This window comes from Cherax quadricarinatus, chromosome 62, assembly GCF_038502225.1.
Source record: "Cherax quadricarinatus isolate ZL_2023a chromosome 62, ASM3850222v1, whole genome shotgun sequence".
NCBI lineage: Eukaryota > Metazoa > Arthropoda > Malacostraca > Decapoda > Parastacidae > Cherax > Cherax quadricarinatus.
In genome coordinates, this window is record NC_091353.1 from 23,788,625 (window position 1) to 23,803,582 (window position 14,958).

The 14,958-nt window shown below is 38.4% G+C and overlaps 1 protein-coding gene across 1 annotated transcript in view; it reads left to right on the forward strand.

Annotated features, from left to right (window-relative positions):
- Polr3A (RNA polymerase III subunit A) overlaps window positions 1-13,995 on the forward strand; it is a 194,849-nt gene extending 180,854 nt beyond the window's left edge. Inside the window, exons 7-9 of the mRNA XM_070098524.1 lie at window positions 8,868-9,176; window positions 13,368-13,596; window positions 13,984-13,995. Of these exons, the coding sequence (XP_069954625.1) occupies window positions 8,868-9,176; window positions 13,368-13,596; window positions 13,984-13,995 (550 nt within the window). The remainder of the gene's footprint in view (window positions 1-8,867; window positions 9,177-13,367; window positions 13,597-13,983) is intronic.
- Window positions 13,996-14,958: the final 963 nt, after the last annotated feature.

Below are 14,958 nucleotides of genomic sequence, written 5' to 3' on the forward strand. Positions count from 1 at the left end.
ACGTTTCGGTCCGACTTGGACCATTTACAAAGTCACACTAACCAGAAGTGGAGAAGGACGGCTATATATAAGCAGGAAGAGGTGGTGGTAGTAGTAGTAGTAGTACAGGAATGGTAAATAATACCGACAAGATGAAATTAAGACACATGCGCAACACCCGGGCATCCCTATCTCTGATCATGCCCGTCTTCTACTTCAACAGTTCATTCTTTCTACTAAATCACAGGTTGAAGATGCCTTTTTTACTTTCCATCAATGTCAACGTGCTCTCTTTGCGGCTCTACCACAGGATCTCTGTAACCTTCTCTCTACCGTTGCCTTTGACACTGCTCGCCTGAATACACAAATTCATTCTTCTAAACTACAGAATAAATTTCAACATCTCATCTCAGCTAGCCCTTGGTCTAAATTCTCCCTCACTGACTGTGTTACTAACTTGTCTTCTGTCTCACTCTCTCAGTATGAGCTTGAACTTCTTGGTTTTGGTCTTTCCTTTGCCACTTCACCTGCCCCTTGTGCTGGCATTGCCCTGATTAGCTCTTTTGATTCCTTTCATCAATCTCGCTCCCGTAATCTTCCTGGCTTGTCCACTTTTCATGGCGCTCTCCTTCCTGCTCGAGATAGTCTGTTTTCTAAGAAACACCACCTGCCATGGTGTTACCAACTTGCCCTTTCTTCTCTTAAATCCAACACTAACATTGTCATACTATCTTCTGACAAAGGAAATTCGGTAGTTATCCTTGATCGCGAGGATTACCTCTATAAAGCTGATGTCTTGCTCTCTGACTCATGTACCTACACTCCTCTCATTTCCATCCCTCTTGATCTCATCAAGAGAACTTTCAACAAGAAACTAAGGACTCTCTCCGATCTCTGTCTTCCTGACTTTGACCTTGTTCAACGGTTTTGTGTCATCTGTCCCTCTCTTCCCTATTTCTATGGCCTTCCCAAAACTCAAAACCTGATATTCCTCTTCATCCTATCATATCCTCCAGAGGTTCTGTCTCTTATTCTCTTGCTTCTTGGCTGGCCAAAACCCTCACTCCCTTTCTTTGTACTTTTTCTCCTTCCCACCTCCATCACTCTCAAGACTTCATTGAACAGGTTTTCTCTCTCCCAACCTGTAAGATGCTTAGTCTTGACGTTGAGTCCCTTTTCACAAATGTCCCCCTTGATGATGTCCTTGATTTCCTTAGAGAGAAGGCCCATGAAGGGTTTCTTCATCTCCCTATACCTACTGATGTCTTTCTTGATCTTATCCGCCTCTGTGTGGACTCTAATTCCTTTTCCTTCAAAGGAAAATATTATTCTCAAACCTTCGGTGTTGCTATGGGCTCTCTTCTCTCTCCTGTTCTTGCTAATCTTTACATGGAATACTTCGAGACTGTTCTTCTTCCTACCTTCGATGTGCAACCTTCACTCTGGCTCCGCTATGTGGATGACATCTTTGCTCTGTGGCCTCATGACTCCAGTCTCTTCCAACCTTTTCTTGAAGCTCTTAATAATCTTGCCCCTTTCATTAAGTTTAAAGCTGAATGGGAATCTAATTCCTTGCTTCCTTTCCTTGATGTCCATGTCCACCACTCAGATACAGGTTTTTCCATTTCCGTTTACCGAAAACCTATGCACAGTGGCATGTACATTCACTACTTTTCCTATCATGCTTCCCCTGTCAAGAAAAGTGTTCTTATCTCCCTCTTTCTCTGTGCCCTCCGCATCTGTGATCCTCAGTTCCTTCCAGCAGAAATTTCCACACTTCATAATTCGTTTTCCCATCTTGGCTACCCTTCCCATTTCATAGACTCAGCCCTCTCACGTGCTAAACGTAATTTCTTCTCTCCCAAACTCTCTACTCCTGGGAACTCTTCTATCCTCTGCCTTCCCTACATTTCTGGTCTTTCTAATCTCAACAATTCTCTCCGTCCCTTAGACATCAAGCTTACCTTCCGCCAGACTAACACTCTTCTCACTAATCTCGTTCATACCTCTCCTCCCTCTACAGATGTTCCTGGTGTCTACTCTATTTCTTGCTCCTCCTGTCCTCTTCAATACTTTGGAGAACCTGGTCGTTCTCTTTCTGACAGACTTAGGGAGCACAAAAATAGTGTTAGGCTTGCCGACACTAACAATGCTCTTTTCTGTCACGTCAGAGATCATAGCCATCCTATTGACTGTTCTTCTGCTAAAACTGTCTTCCCTACTTCCAACTCGAACAGTCACTGTCTAGTTGAATCCTCTCTAATACTCAACTTTCCCTGTATGAATCTTAGCCCTCCTTCGTCTCTGTAGATGCCTTCCTCTCCCACTACATTGTAAAATGCTCCAAACTTCAGAACACCCGTGACTTAACCTGACTCCTCATTTTTTCTTTTTCTTTTTCTTCTTCTCCCTCTTCCCCTTTCCTCTTTCCTTTTTCTCCTCTGGGTTGTCTTTCTCTCTTCTGTCTCGTGTTTCTGATCCTTCTTCATTTATTTCACCACTTCCCATTTCTCACACCTCTGTGCGCTTGCTCTCCCTCTGTAGGCACCTAGCTCCCTTGCAGTGCTCCCCTTCCTTTGTATTTGACTGGCTCGTCCTCCTTATTCCCCACTTCTACCACTACCACTACTACTACCTCTTCTACTACTTCTACTACTACTACTACCACTGATGAAATTGAGACACTTTTGCGGTGTCTGGGTGTCTTTGTTGTGGATGTTTCGCCATCCAGTGGCTGGCTGGATGGCGAAACGTCTACGATAGGGATGCCCGGGTGTTGCGCATGTATCTTATTTTCATCTTGTCGGTATTATTTACCATTCTTGTACTACTGCTACTACTACTACCACCACCTCTTCCTGCCTATATATAGCCGTGCTGCTCCACTTCTGGTTAGTGTGACTTTGTAAATGGTCCAAGTCGGACCGAAACGCTGTCGTAAGCTTCTCTCTTTTATGCGCAGGTTATTTGTGTGTGTTTCTAGACAATAGCATGTGACTAAGGTACATGAAAATGTTCACCAGTCAATGTTTGTGTGGTTATTGTATAGCATACAACAAGTGAATATATGCAAAATATGGCTTATATTGGTCTCACAGGCCTTAAAAGCTTCTTGAAAAAATTAAATATTAAACAATAAAAGAAAAAAGTAGAATAAAAGTAAATATAATACATATATGTATTACTGAGTGACCGGCAGTCAGCTTCACGCCTCTATATCTCGGTAAGTATTTATCGCAAACATTTTCTTTTCTGTTTGGTCTATAACACTTAGAAAAATATTCTTAAGATTTTGGTAAGAATTTTTTTTCTGAATATTTTTCGACCCTGAGAATGAGTTCAGGATCGGGGGGTCTTGACCCTCAAAGGGTTAAAATATTGTTAAGTTTGCTTGAAATGTTCTGCATATTAAGGGGCTTTCTGAATGCACTCCCAGATGTCACTCACATCTGTACAAACATTGTGTTATGTTAAAATAAAAAATCTTTAATCTTAACCCTTTGACTGTTTCAGCCGTATATACACCTACCATCCAACTTACGACCTGCTCGGCATACAACCATTCGACTTATGACCGTGTTTTCTATTTATTTATTTATTTATTTATTTATTACAATTTGTGCACACATACAGAGGTACAAAAAAAATACAGATAAGAGCAGCATGCCAAAGCCACTTATACTATGCATAGCATTACGGGCTGGCTTAAAATTAACTTAAGATTAACTAAGCAATGATGAAATCAGTGATAAAACATTAATGTAAACAGATTACTATAAAGTACAAGTGAGTATTACAAAGACAGGTCATATGGTTGCATGTATTATTGTACATTCAGTCGTATGGAGAATTCTGTTAGGTAGTTTATTTAAAAAAATAGTAAAGTTAGATTGGGTTTTAGGTTTAACATTTATGTGATATAATTGTGAGAAACATTTAAGATATACAATTTATAAGGTTGAGTTATTCAGTATATATTTGGTTTTGGGTGAGTAAGTGATCTTTGAGAAGAGACTTGAATTTATAAACAGGTAGTGTTTCTTTTATATTTACAGGTAATGAATTCCAGATTTTAGGGCCTTTTATGTGCATTGAGTTTTTGCATAGTGTGAGATGGACACGAGGAACATCAAAGAGTGATCTGTGCCTTGTGTTATGGTCATGTGTTCTGTTGAGGTTGGCAAGGAGATGTTTGAGGGGAGGGTTAATATCAGAGTTAAGTGTTCTATGTATGTAATAGGTGCAGTAATAAGTATGGATGTTTTGTATGGTGAGTAGGTTTAGTGTATTGAATATTGGTGGAGTGTGCTGCCTGTAGTGAGAATTTGTTATCATTCTAACTGCAGCCTTTTGTTGGGTAATTAGTGGTCTGAGATGGTTAATTGTTGTTGAGCCCCATGCACAAATTCCATAGGTGAGATAGGGGTAAATAAGTGAGTGATATAGGGCCAGGAGGGCTGACTGTGGAGCATAGTACCGTATCTTCGATAGTATGCCTACAGTCTTGGAAATTTTTTTAGAAATTTGTTGTATATGTGTATGAAATTTGAGTCTATTATCAAGGTGGATTCCTAAGAATTTTCCCTCTGTTAGCTTTGTGATAGGTGATCCGTTTATCATTATGTTAAGAGGGACATCTGTAGCTCTGTTACCAAACTGAATGAAGTAGGTTTTGTCAATGTTTAGTGTAAGTTTGTTAGTCCTCATCCAGGTAGATATTTTCTGTAATTCGGTATTTACAGTATTGGCTAGCGTGACTGGGCTCGGGTGGGAGAAGACGTATGTAGTGTCATCTGCAAATAGTGTGGGTTTGAGTAATTGCGAAGCATTTGGTAGGTCATTTATGTATAGGAGAAAGAGAAGAGGGCCAAGGACACTTCCCTGTGGGACACCAACTGTAATTGGTTGTGCAGAAGAGTTTGCCCCATTTGCGTACACATATTGGCTTCTGTTGCTGAGGTATGACTTGAGGTAGTTGAGGGAGTGCCCTCTTATACCATAGTGTGACAATTTTACGTGGAGCAAGTCATGGTCAACTGTATCAAAAGCTTTACGTAAGTCAATGAAGATCCCCAGTGGGACTTCTTTTTTCTCTATTGCAGTGTATATATGTTCTAGCATGTGTACAATAGCATCATTAGTATTTTTATTAGGCCTGAATCCAAATTGGCAGGGGTTGAGTATGTTTTGGGAGATAAGGTAGGAGTAGATTCGTTTATGAATTAATTTTTCGAAGATTTTTGAGAGAGGGTGTAAGTTGGATATTGGCCTATAGTTATTCAACTCTGTTTGGTCTCCTCCTTTGTGGATCGGGGTGACCCTTGCTATTTTGAGTACTGTAGGGAAGGTGGAGGATTCAATGGATTTGTTAAAGAGTGTTGCAATGATTGGTGATAGCACTTGTGACATTTTTTTGTATATAAAGGGTGGTAAGGTATTTAAATCTCCTGCCTTGTTTTTTAGTGCGTTGATAATAAGGGAGACTTCGTATGGGTTAGTCGGAGCTAGGAACAGTGTGTTCGGGTAGTTGCCGGTGAGGTAGTCATTTGGTGGGGTATCTGAGCTTGGGATTTTATTGGCAAGGTTTTGTCCTATAGTGGAGAAGAAATCATTGAGTCTGTTTGCTGTTTCTGTTGGTGGGAGTTGAGGTTCATCTCATTTTGCTAATTTTATTTCGCTATTTCGTGATATCTTTTTTGTTTCCAGAATTTCTGATAGGGTTTTCCAGGTCTTTTTTATATCACCTCGTAAGTTGGATAATCTGTTCTCATAATACAATTTTTTTGCCCTTCTTATCAGGCTGGTTAGGATTGACGAGTAACGTTTTGTTTGGTCTCTGGTTATGTGACCCATTCTGTACTGTTTTTCATATTGGTGTTTTTTATTTATGGATTTGAGAATGCTGGGTGTTAGCCAGGGACTGTTCAGTCTCTTAGCTGTCATCTGTTTAGTTTTTTTAGGGCAGTGCTTATTATAGAGGTATTGGGTCTTTTTTAGAAAATTATTAATACATTCGTCAATATCTGTATAGATTTCTAGCTCAGTGTGCCAGTCAATGTTTGCTACTGCTGTTGTGAAGTTATTAATGGCTGCCTCATTGTGAAGTCTGAAGGTGACTTTAGTAGTGTCTTGGGGTAGTTTACCAAGAGTTGTTATGAGGAAAGTAGGGTAGTGGTCTGTGGTATTATCTGTAATTATGCCTGATTTTAAAGGGGATATGGTGTTGGTCCAGATGTGGTCAAGTAGGGAAACACTAGTCTCTGTAACTCTTGTAGGTTTTGTTACTGTTGGTAGCAACATACAGTTACTCATTGTGTTTGTGAATTCAGTAACGTGTGGATCCTGGTCTTGCAGGAGATTTATATTGAAGTCACCTGAGAGTAGTAAGTGATCTTTGTTCATGCGTGCATCAGTTATCATACTTCCTAGGTTTTGACTAAATTGGCTAATGTTTGACTGTGGAACTCTGTAGATGTTTATCAATGTGAGAGGTTTTTGTAGGTATTTGGATTTGAATTTAGCTATTATATATTCCCCATGTTCATCCCTTGTGCAAGTATTAGTGATACATTCTAGGTGGTCTGAGTAGTATATGGCTGTGCCACCCCCTTGTTGGTCTGGCCTACAGTTGTGTATGGCTGTGTAACCAGGAATGGCATAGACATCTGTAGTATCAGGCTTTAGCCAGGTTTCAGTTAGTGTAATGAATGACATATTGGCATGTAAGGAATTTAGTAATGCTATGAGGTCATCGTAATGCTTGCTTAAAGATCTGATATTGTAGTTAAAGATAGTTATGTTGTTATTGGCACTGAGAAGTGCCTTTGATTGTTCAGCAGTGTAGTAATTACAGTAACTGTTTGGTTCATTTAAGTCATTATATAAGAGGTTGGTATCAGGATCAATGCTTGTAATCATAAGATTTGTAGTGAATCTCTAGTTAGAAATAAGTATAAAACAAAGTAAATAGTCTTAAGCTAAAAAATAGCACCTGAACTATTTAACAAATGTAAAATAATGAGCTAAGGTAGTTTTTTTTTTATTCTTTTTTTTTTTTTTAAGCTAAAATAAAGGAGACAATATAAAAGGGACTAATACAAATAAAGTGATGGTCAAATAATGGAGCTTGGGAATATGATAGTAGGTAGTACTGTAAAGGTAATTCTTTAAAGTTAGAATTATAGTGTAAAATTATAATATAAAAGGGACTAATATAAGTTGTGGTGAACTATAAAGTGGTAATCAAATAAATGAGCTTTGGAATGTAATGGCAAAATTGTGAACTTATTCTACTTTAGCACCTGAGAATAGCACCTTGATTATTTTAACAATTGTGAATATATAAACTAGGGTAGTTATATAAGCTAAAATAAAGGAGAAAATATATGAGGGACTAAAATTAAGCAATGGTAAACAAAGTTGAATGGACAGATGGTCACTATGAAATAATATTGGTTTAGGAGTAAGATCTGATTTGTAATATTAAATAATTGAGCAGTTTATTGCACAATAAAAAGTAAAAAAAAATGAGGTAGTTGGTACTAGCTAGCAAAAGATAGTTTTGGTACTTGCAAAAAAGTAATTGGAATATATACTAATTGCATACACAATGAAAAGTGACTAAAAAACAAGTAGTGATAAACAAAATTAAATGGACAGGTAAGAATAATGAATATTATTAATTTGGAGTAAGATTTGACTTGTAATTTAAAATTATGAACAATTAATAGCAGTAAGAAAGAAGTATAGAGTATTGGAGGTAGTTGGCATTAGCTAGTGATGAAAAATAATAAAAATAATAATGCACAATATAATAGTAACGTACACTATATGCACCACACGTATATATGTATTAAGGGCACTTATCTAATCTGTTACAGAAATGTCAGCTTTTCTAAGGAAGGTAGAGAAATCATGTTCGTTTGAGATGGTATATTGTTGTCCTGTTGATGTTTTCCTTACTAGTATTTTCCCATCTCGCGTGAAACACTGATGTATTTTGTTTTCCTGTTTAAGTTTTCTCAGCCTGAACAGAAGGTTTTGACGTTTTTTTGTTAGACACTCATTTATGTACACTCCATTTTTCATTGTTATTTCTGGGAAATAAACAACTGTTTGTGTTGTACACAGTGTTTATCCTAAACCTTACAGTATAAAATACAGTACTAACAGCATAAAAAGTAAAGTAAAAATTGAAATACCAAAATAAAACAAAATAAAGTCATTACAAAAATGTGATGTTGATATTCAGTAATAAGATTCGACTTATGTCCATTTCAACTTATGACCGGTTTCTCGGAACCAAACTCGGTCGTAAGTCAGATGGTACCTGTATACGTTAGCAGTATGTATCTGGTTTAGAAGCTACAGATAATGGTATCTGGTTTGGCAGCTGCACTCAGTGGTCTCTGTTTTAGCAGCTACAGATAGTGATCCTTGGTTTTGCTGCTGCACTTAGTGCTCCCTATGTTTTTAACATGAAATTAGTGGTTTCTTTGTCATTAACGGATGCAGTTAATGGTCCATGTGTCATTAGCAGATTCAGTTAGTGTAATTAATACGCAGTTGGCCAACACTGTGTCATTAACATATGCAATTAGTGGTCCCTGTGTAATTAACATATGCAGTTAGTGTTTTGTATATTAACATGCAATTGGTCATCTCTGTGTTAACATGCAGTTAGTAGCCCTTGTGTCAGTAGCATGCAGTTAGTAGTCCTTGTGTCAGTAACATGCAGTTAGTGGTCCCTGCGTTATTAACAGGTACAGTAAGCGTGATGTGTTCATCTGGCAGTTGAAGGAAGACTCCAATACCAGTCTGGCTGCACTGTAATTAGTGGTTCTTGTGTCGTTAACAAATGCAGTTAGTGATCTGTGTATCATTAACAGGTACAGTAAGTGTGATGAATTCATCTCTCAGCTGAAGGAAGGAAGACTTCAGTGCCAGCCCGGCTGCACCTCAGAGGAGACACTGGAGCAACTCATCCTCATGGAACTCAGTACCATCCGTGACAAGGCTGGTAAAGCCTGTGTTATGGAGCTTCACAAGACCAATGCTGCACTCAACATGGCTATATCTGGCTCCAAGGGTTCCTTCATTAATATCTCCCAAATGATTGCATGTGTGGGCCAGCAGGCCATCAGTGGAAAGAGAGCTCCAAATGATTTTGAAGACCGTTCACTGCCTCATTTTGAAAGGTAAAGTGGGACATACTAATATTCTTCTGCTATAGTAAATATTTTAGAGCTCAGGGATGTCTTTCTAAGAATTTACTTTTTAAAAGGGTTTCATTTTCCCACTGAAAGTTATTAAAAAAAAAAACACATGTCCAGTTGAGCCTAAAAAATATTTGCTCCCAAACTGAAAATTTTCTATTTCAAAATTGTATGTTCATAATTATAATTATTTTGTATAATAGGATAGATTAGGGAAAAAAAGATGGGTAGTGTGTTGAGGTATCTGTGGAAAGAAGTTTACGTATGGAAGTCAAAAAGTATAATGTTCCAGAGTATATTTGTACCAACACTCTTATGTGTGTGTGTGTGTGTGTGGGTGTGTTTGAGAGCAGTGTCCCTGTTGTCTCAATCAATCAATCAAAGTTTATTCTCTATAAGGATTACAATGCGGGATTTACAGATTTTGGTGCTGAAGACCAGTGGCTAACGCGACGGTCTGGAGTTTTGAGACTCTCTGATCGCGAGTTCTATCCCCGCCCGTAATATGGTTTGCCTAGTATGGACCAGTAGGTCTGCTGCAGTGTTCCTCATTTTTTATGTTCTTACGAATATCAATCATTCAATCAAGTTTATTCTCTATAAAGGTTACAATGCGGGGTTTACAGATTTTGGATATTGTGTGGTTTACATGTTATAAAATACTAATTACAGAAGGGGCCACTAGGACACCTAGCATGGCCAGGCATTTTGGGCAGACTTAGATTAATTCTTAACTCTAAATTAATACAGATTATGGAGTAAGTTGGTATTAAGGCTAAGTGAATACATTATAGTTTGTGAGTTTAGCAATGTAAATGCTTTTGTTTTTGCACAATGCACAGGTTCTATATTGTAGTATCACAGGCAAACTTATGACTAGTTAGGATTCATTATTTTATGATTAAGATTCGTATTTCTGTGATTATAGTGAAGTGGGTGAGTGAGTTAAGTGTGAACAGGTGGTTTTGATGTAGTTAGTTGTCGGGGTGTATCAGGGTGATAAGATGTTGTCTGACAGTAATTTTGAAGGTGAGGAATGTGTCTGCAGTTCTAGAGCTTTCAGGTAGGGTGTTCCAGATTTTAGGCCCTTTGACATACATAGAATTTTTGTAAAGGTTTAGTCAGACATGGGGAATGTCATAGAGAAGTTTGTGTCTGGTGTTATGCCTGTGGGTCCTGTCACAACTATCAAGAAAGCATTTTAGGTCAAGGTTAATATTGGAATTTAATGTCCTGTAGATGTAGATTGCACAGTAGTAAGTGTGGATGTTCTGAACAGGGAGTAAGTTTAGATCTATGAAGAGTGGGGGGGGGGAGTGTTGCCTGGGATGGGATTTAGTGATTATTCTTACTGCAGCTTTTTGTTGGGTTATTATTGGCTTTAGGTGTGTTGCTGCAGTTGATCCCCAAGCACAAATAGCATAGGTGAGGTATGGATAAATGAGTGTATGGTATAGTGTGAGATGGGCAGTTTGCGGCATGTAGTATCATATCTTGCAGGGAATTTGGAGCATAGAAATTATGAGGCTATATTGGGTAACCAACCCCTGGAAGTTACGTTCCAGGGGCTGTTGAGGTGGTATTAACATGTAGAGAGGATGGATAAGGCTACGGTGATAAAGAGAGAGTATCAATTATGAGTGGGGGCTGATGGGTGAGGGGGAGTCATCTCTGGAATGATGAGAGGAAGGGGTGGACATGAGGCTTTGAATTTTAGGAACTTGAGCATCTAGCAGGTGTGTGTGTGTGTGTGTGTGTGTGTGTGTGTGTTAGGAGTGAATGGAAACAAGTGATTCTTAACCCTTAATCGGTCCAAACATGTATACATGTTCACTCTCGCAGCGCCCCAAATATTTTGAAAAAAAAAAAAAAAAATTATAGAAAAAAAGAGCACATTTTTTTTAAGTATTTTAGAATAAAACAAATTAGGGTCAGTACTTACCGAGATATGAGGCCGAGAAGTTGGCACAGGATGCTCATGTGACAGCAACATCGAGTCCTGCCACTTGCAGAAGTCTTGCCGATATACCTTTTTATCTATTTTTCATATTATTTTATGTAATTTTTATGTTCTGATAATTACAATTTATAGTAGTTCTTGTCATTTTATAACCAATCTTTGTTCTGACACTAGTATTAGGTACTGAAATTATACTCAAATTGTCACAAACACACTGACAGGTGGACATTTACACCTGCCTTAGCCATTTACTATTGTCTTGGAATATATACAATATATGTCCCAGCAATGTTTTGGATATGTGGAAGTATATAATAACAATGAGGAGGAGGAGGAGGGGGAGAAGGAGATGGAGGAGGAGGAGGAGGAGGAGGAGGAGAAGGAGGAGGAGGAGGAGGAGAAGGAGGAGGAGAAAGACAAAGAGGAGGAGGAGGAGGAGAAGGAGGGGGAGGAAGAGAAGGAGAAGGAGGAGGAGGAGGAAGAGAAGGAGGAGAAGGAGGAGGAGAAGAAGAATACGTAATAATAATAATAGGTAATAATAAGTTCCCTTGAAGCATGAAAAACAAAATCCACCCCTGACAGTAACATGATAAGATGAGATAACTGATAAGAGCTGACATTTGATGAGCATACATGAGGGTGAGGGAGGGTGCAGCTGATAAGAAAAGATTAGAGGTGATATTTGGTGAGTATCACCCTCACTTTGTTTTCGCTGGTACACAAACATGTCTGTCTGTCTATTTGTCTGTCTGTCAAGCTCCCTGTCTATCTGTCTAGCTCTCTGTCTCAGAGAGAGCCACAAGACTGTGTCGTCATCACGTTTACTCACATCTTCAAGCAGAGTATAGCACTTTGTCTGGATTTTTTTGGGTTATCCTAGGTAATTTATACTATGTATACTTGTATTTATGTGTACCTGTAAGACAGATATAGACAGACAGAAAGAGAGACATTGAAAGTGATACAGAGACAGATAAACAGAGACAGAGGTAGACAGTGTCAGAGATAGACAGAGATAGACAGAGACAGACAGAGGAAGATAGAGATAGAGATACAGAGATAGACAGACCCTAAACTTGGGGTTAACATCACTTTCCTCTTAAAAGAGGAGTGTTAATATGACATTACATCAGTGAATCCTTGGTGTTTGCCGCATTGTTGCTCTAGCTGGCGCTCAATTTAAGAACATAAGAGAACATAAGAACATAAGAAAGGAGGAACACTGCAGCAGGCCTGTTGGCCCATACTAGGCAGGTCCTTTACAATTCATCCCACTAACAAACATTTGACCAACCCAATTTTCAATGCCACCCAAGAAACAAGCTCCGATGTGCAAGTCCCTCTCAAATCCAACCCCTCCCACTCATGTACTTATCCAGCCTAAATTTGAAACTACCCAAAGTCCTAGCCTCAATAACCCAACTAGGTAGACTGTTCCACTCATCAACTACCCTATTTCCAAACCAATACTTTCCTATGACCTTTCTAAATCTAAACTTATCTAATTTAAATCCATTAACTGGCACTCTGACAAGGTACTAAGTGGTCCCAGATTTTTTTAATACCACGCACACTGAGTGTTAGGACCCATTCTATGCTGACCAGGCATCTCAGGCCAATCGTACCAAATTTGAAGGCAGGAAAAATAAAACGTATATATACGTTTGGGGCACTACGCATAAAAACGTATATATACATTTGGACCGTTTAAGGGTTAATGATCATGGTGGTGGAGTATGAGCAAGGTAAGTTTTATGAAGAGATTCAGGGAACCCAGTTAGCCAGACTTGAGTCCTGGGAAGTACAGTGCCTGCACTCTGAAGGATGGGTGGGATTGTTGCAGTCAGAGGGGTAATCTGATTATGATGTCAGCACATTTTGAAAAGACAGCAGTTGAGTGAATGTTGGTGAATGTGTTTTCTTCTTTGGGTCACCTTGCCTTGACAGGTGATGGTCGTTATCCTAGGTTCTCTACACATATGCTGCTATGTATGATAATTCTATGTAACTATATTTGTGTATACCTGAATAAACTTACTTACTTACTTACTAAAAATATTTAATACAATAATACTCAGGAAATGTAGTTAAAAATGCTGCATGTCTTGGTTTTGCATGTCCTTATATCCCATTCCTACAACAAAAGAATATTGTTTCTCAATGAACTGGGTAAGTTTGGTTTGTTGATTAGTCTTTCATGTATTCCTCCGCAGGCACTCCAAGATTCCCGCTGCGAAGGGTTTTGTAAGTAACAGTTTTTTCTCGGGCATAACACCGACAGAGTTTGTGTTTCATGCCATGGCTGGTCGAGAAGGTTTGGTCGACACGGCAGTCAAAACCTCCGAGACTGGTTACATGCAGCGTCGTCTGGTCAAGTTGCTGGAGGACTTGTATGTAGCGTACGACATGACTGTTCGCAATTCAGCTCAGGATATTATTCAGGTTAGTCATTAACTCTTAAAGTGCAGTGGGGCAAAAAATAAAAGCCTATCATATACTTCACTAAATTTTGAAATCAAAAGCTATTTTTTATTCTGATAATGAAGAAATTATTTTTCTGGTGGTAACAAAGCAGAATTGAAATACAAACAATACTTACATTATTACACAGTTGCAAAGTTGAGTTTTTTTGGCGTTCAGTATGACAACATTGAGTCCTGCCACTTGATGTCTAAAAGAAACAAACTGCATATATAGAACAATCGTTTCTAATATCAATCCTGCAATAAAATTTTCTTGATAGCTGCAACAAAGCTGATAGGCATAACACAAGATTAAAAAAACTCTATGATATAACCCATGTCTAACTCAACCTGTGTATTAATTCAGGTTATAACTTGATTATAACTAACTGTAAGGTTATAACTTATATATAACTAACTGTGAGGTTAAAACATATATAACTATCTGTGAGGTTATAACTATGAGGTTATAACATATACAGTCAGAGACCCAGCTTAATGAGGTTTCAAGTTTGAAGATTTTGCACTTTCAGCATTAACATTTTGCAACCAGAACTTAACAACAATGACTCAATTTCAAATATCAAAAAATTATTTTCTTAAGAATGAATTATAATTTTTTTTGTTTTTTTTTTTCAATTTTTTTATGAGATGCATTCAACTTTGTTCATTTATATTGATGTGTTCAGAAGTTTTGTTTCTCTGGTAAAGAGATACATTGTACAGTAGTGGTGTTGTAAAAGGACACAAGTGCAACTAATATGATATTTTATTGTGGCAATGTTTCGCTCTCCAGCAGCTTTATCAAGTCATTACAAACATTACATGGACACAGAAGGTATATATAGGCTCAGAGTGAGGTGCAATACTAGTGGTGGTGGTAGTAGTAGCAGTAATATAAGTTGTAATAGTAGTAGTAATACAATATGGTAGAACAATCAACTTGCACATGAGTAAAAGGTCAAAAAACTATTACTTGGGTAGCTTAAAAAAGGTTAGCCAAATATTTCTGTTGGTGGTTGGATCTGACAAGGTCTGTTTCAGTGTTCCTTCTCTGTTGTATTCTTGTGTAACAGAGAATATGTGATGGCAGGGTTTACTGTTTTGAGGAAGATTTTTGCTAATACTTCAGAGATGATGAACTTGCCTTTATTTTGCTTGATTGTGTTAGAAACAGCGATTAATGATGATTCAAGGCATTTACGTCTGCAGAAATTTGGCTCTCTGATTACTAGTTGTATGTCCTTGAATTTCATATGGTGGTGGTTGCTGCTGCCCCCGCCGCCGCCACTGCCGCCCCTCCTGCTCCTGCTCCTCCTCCTCTTCCTCTTCCTCTTCCTCT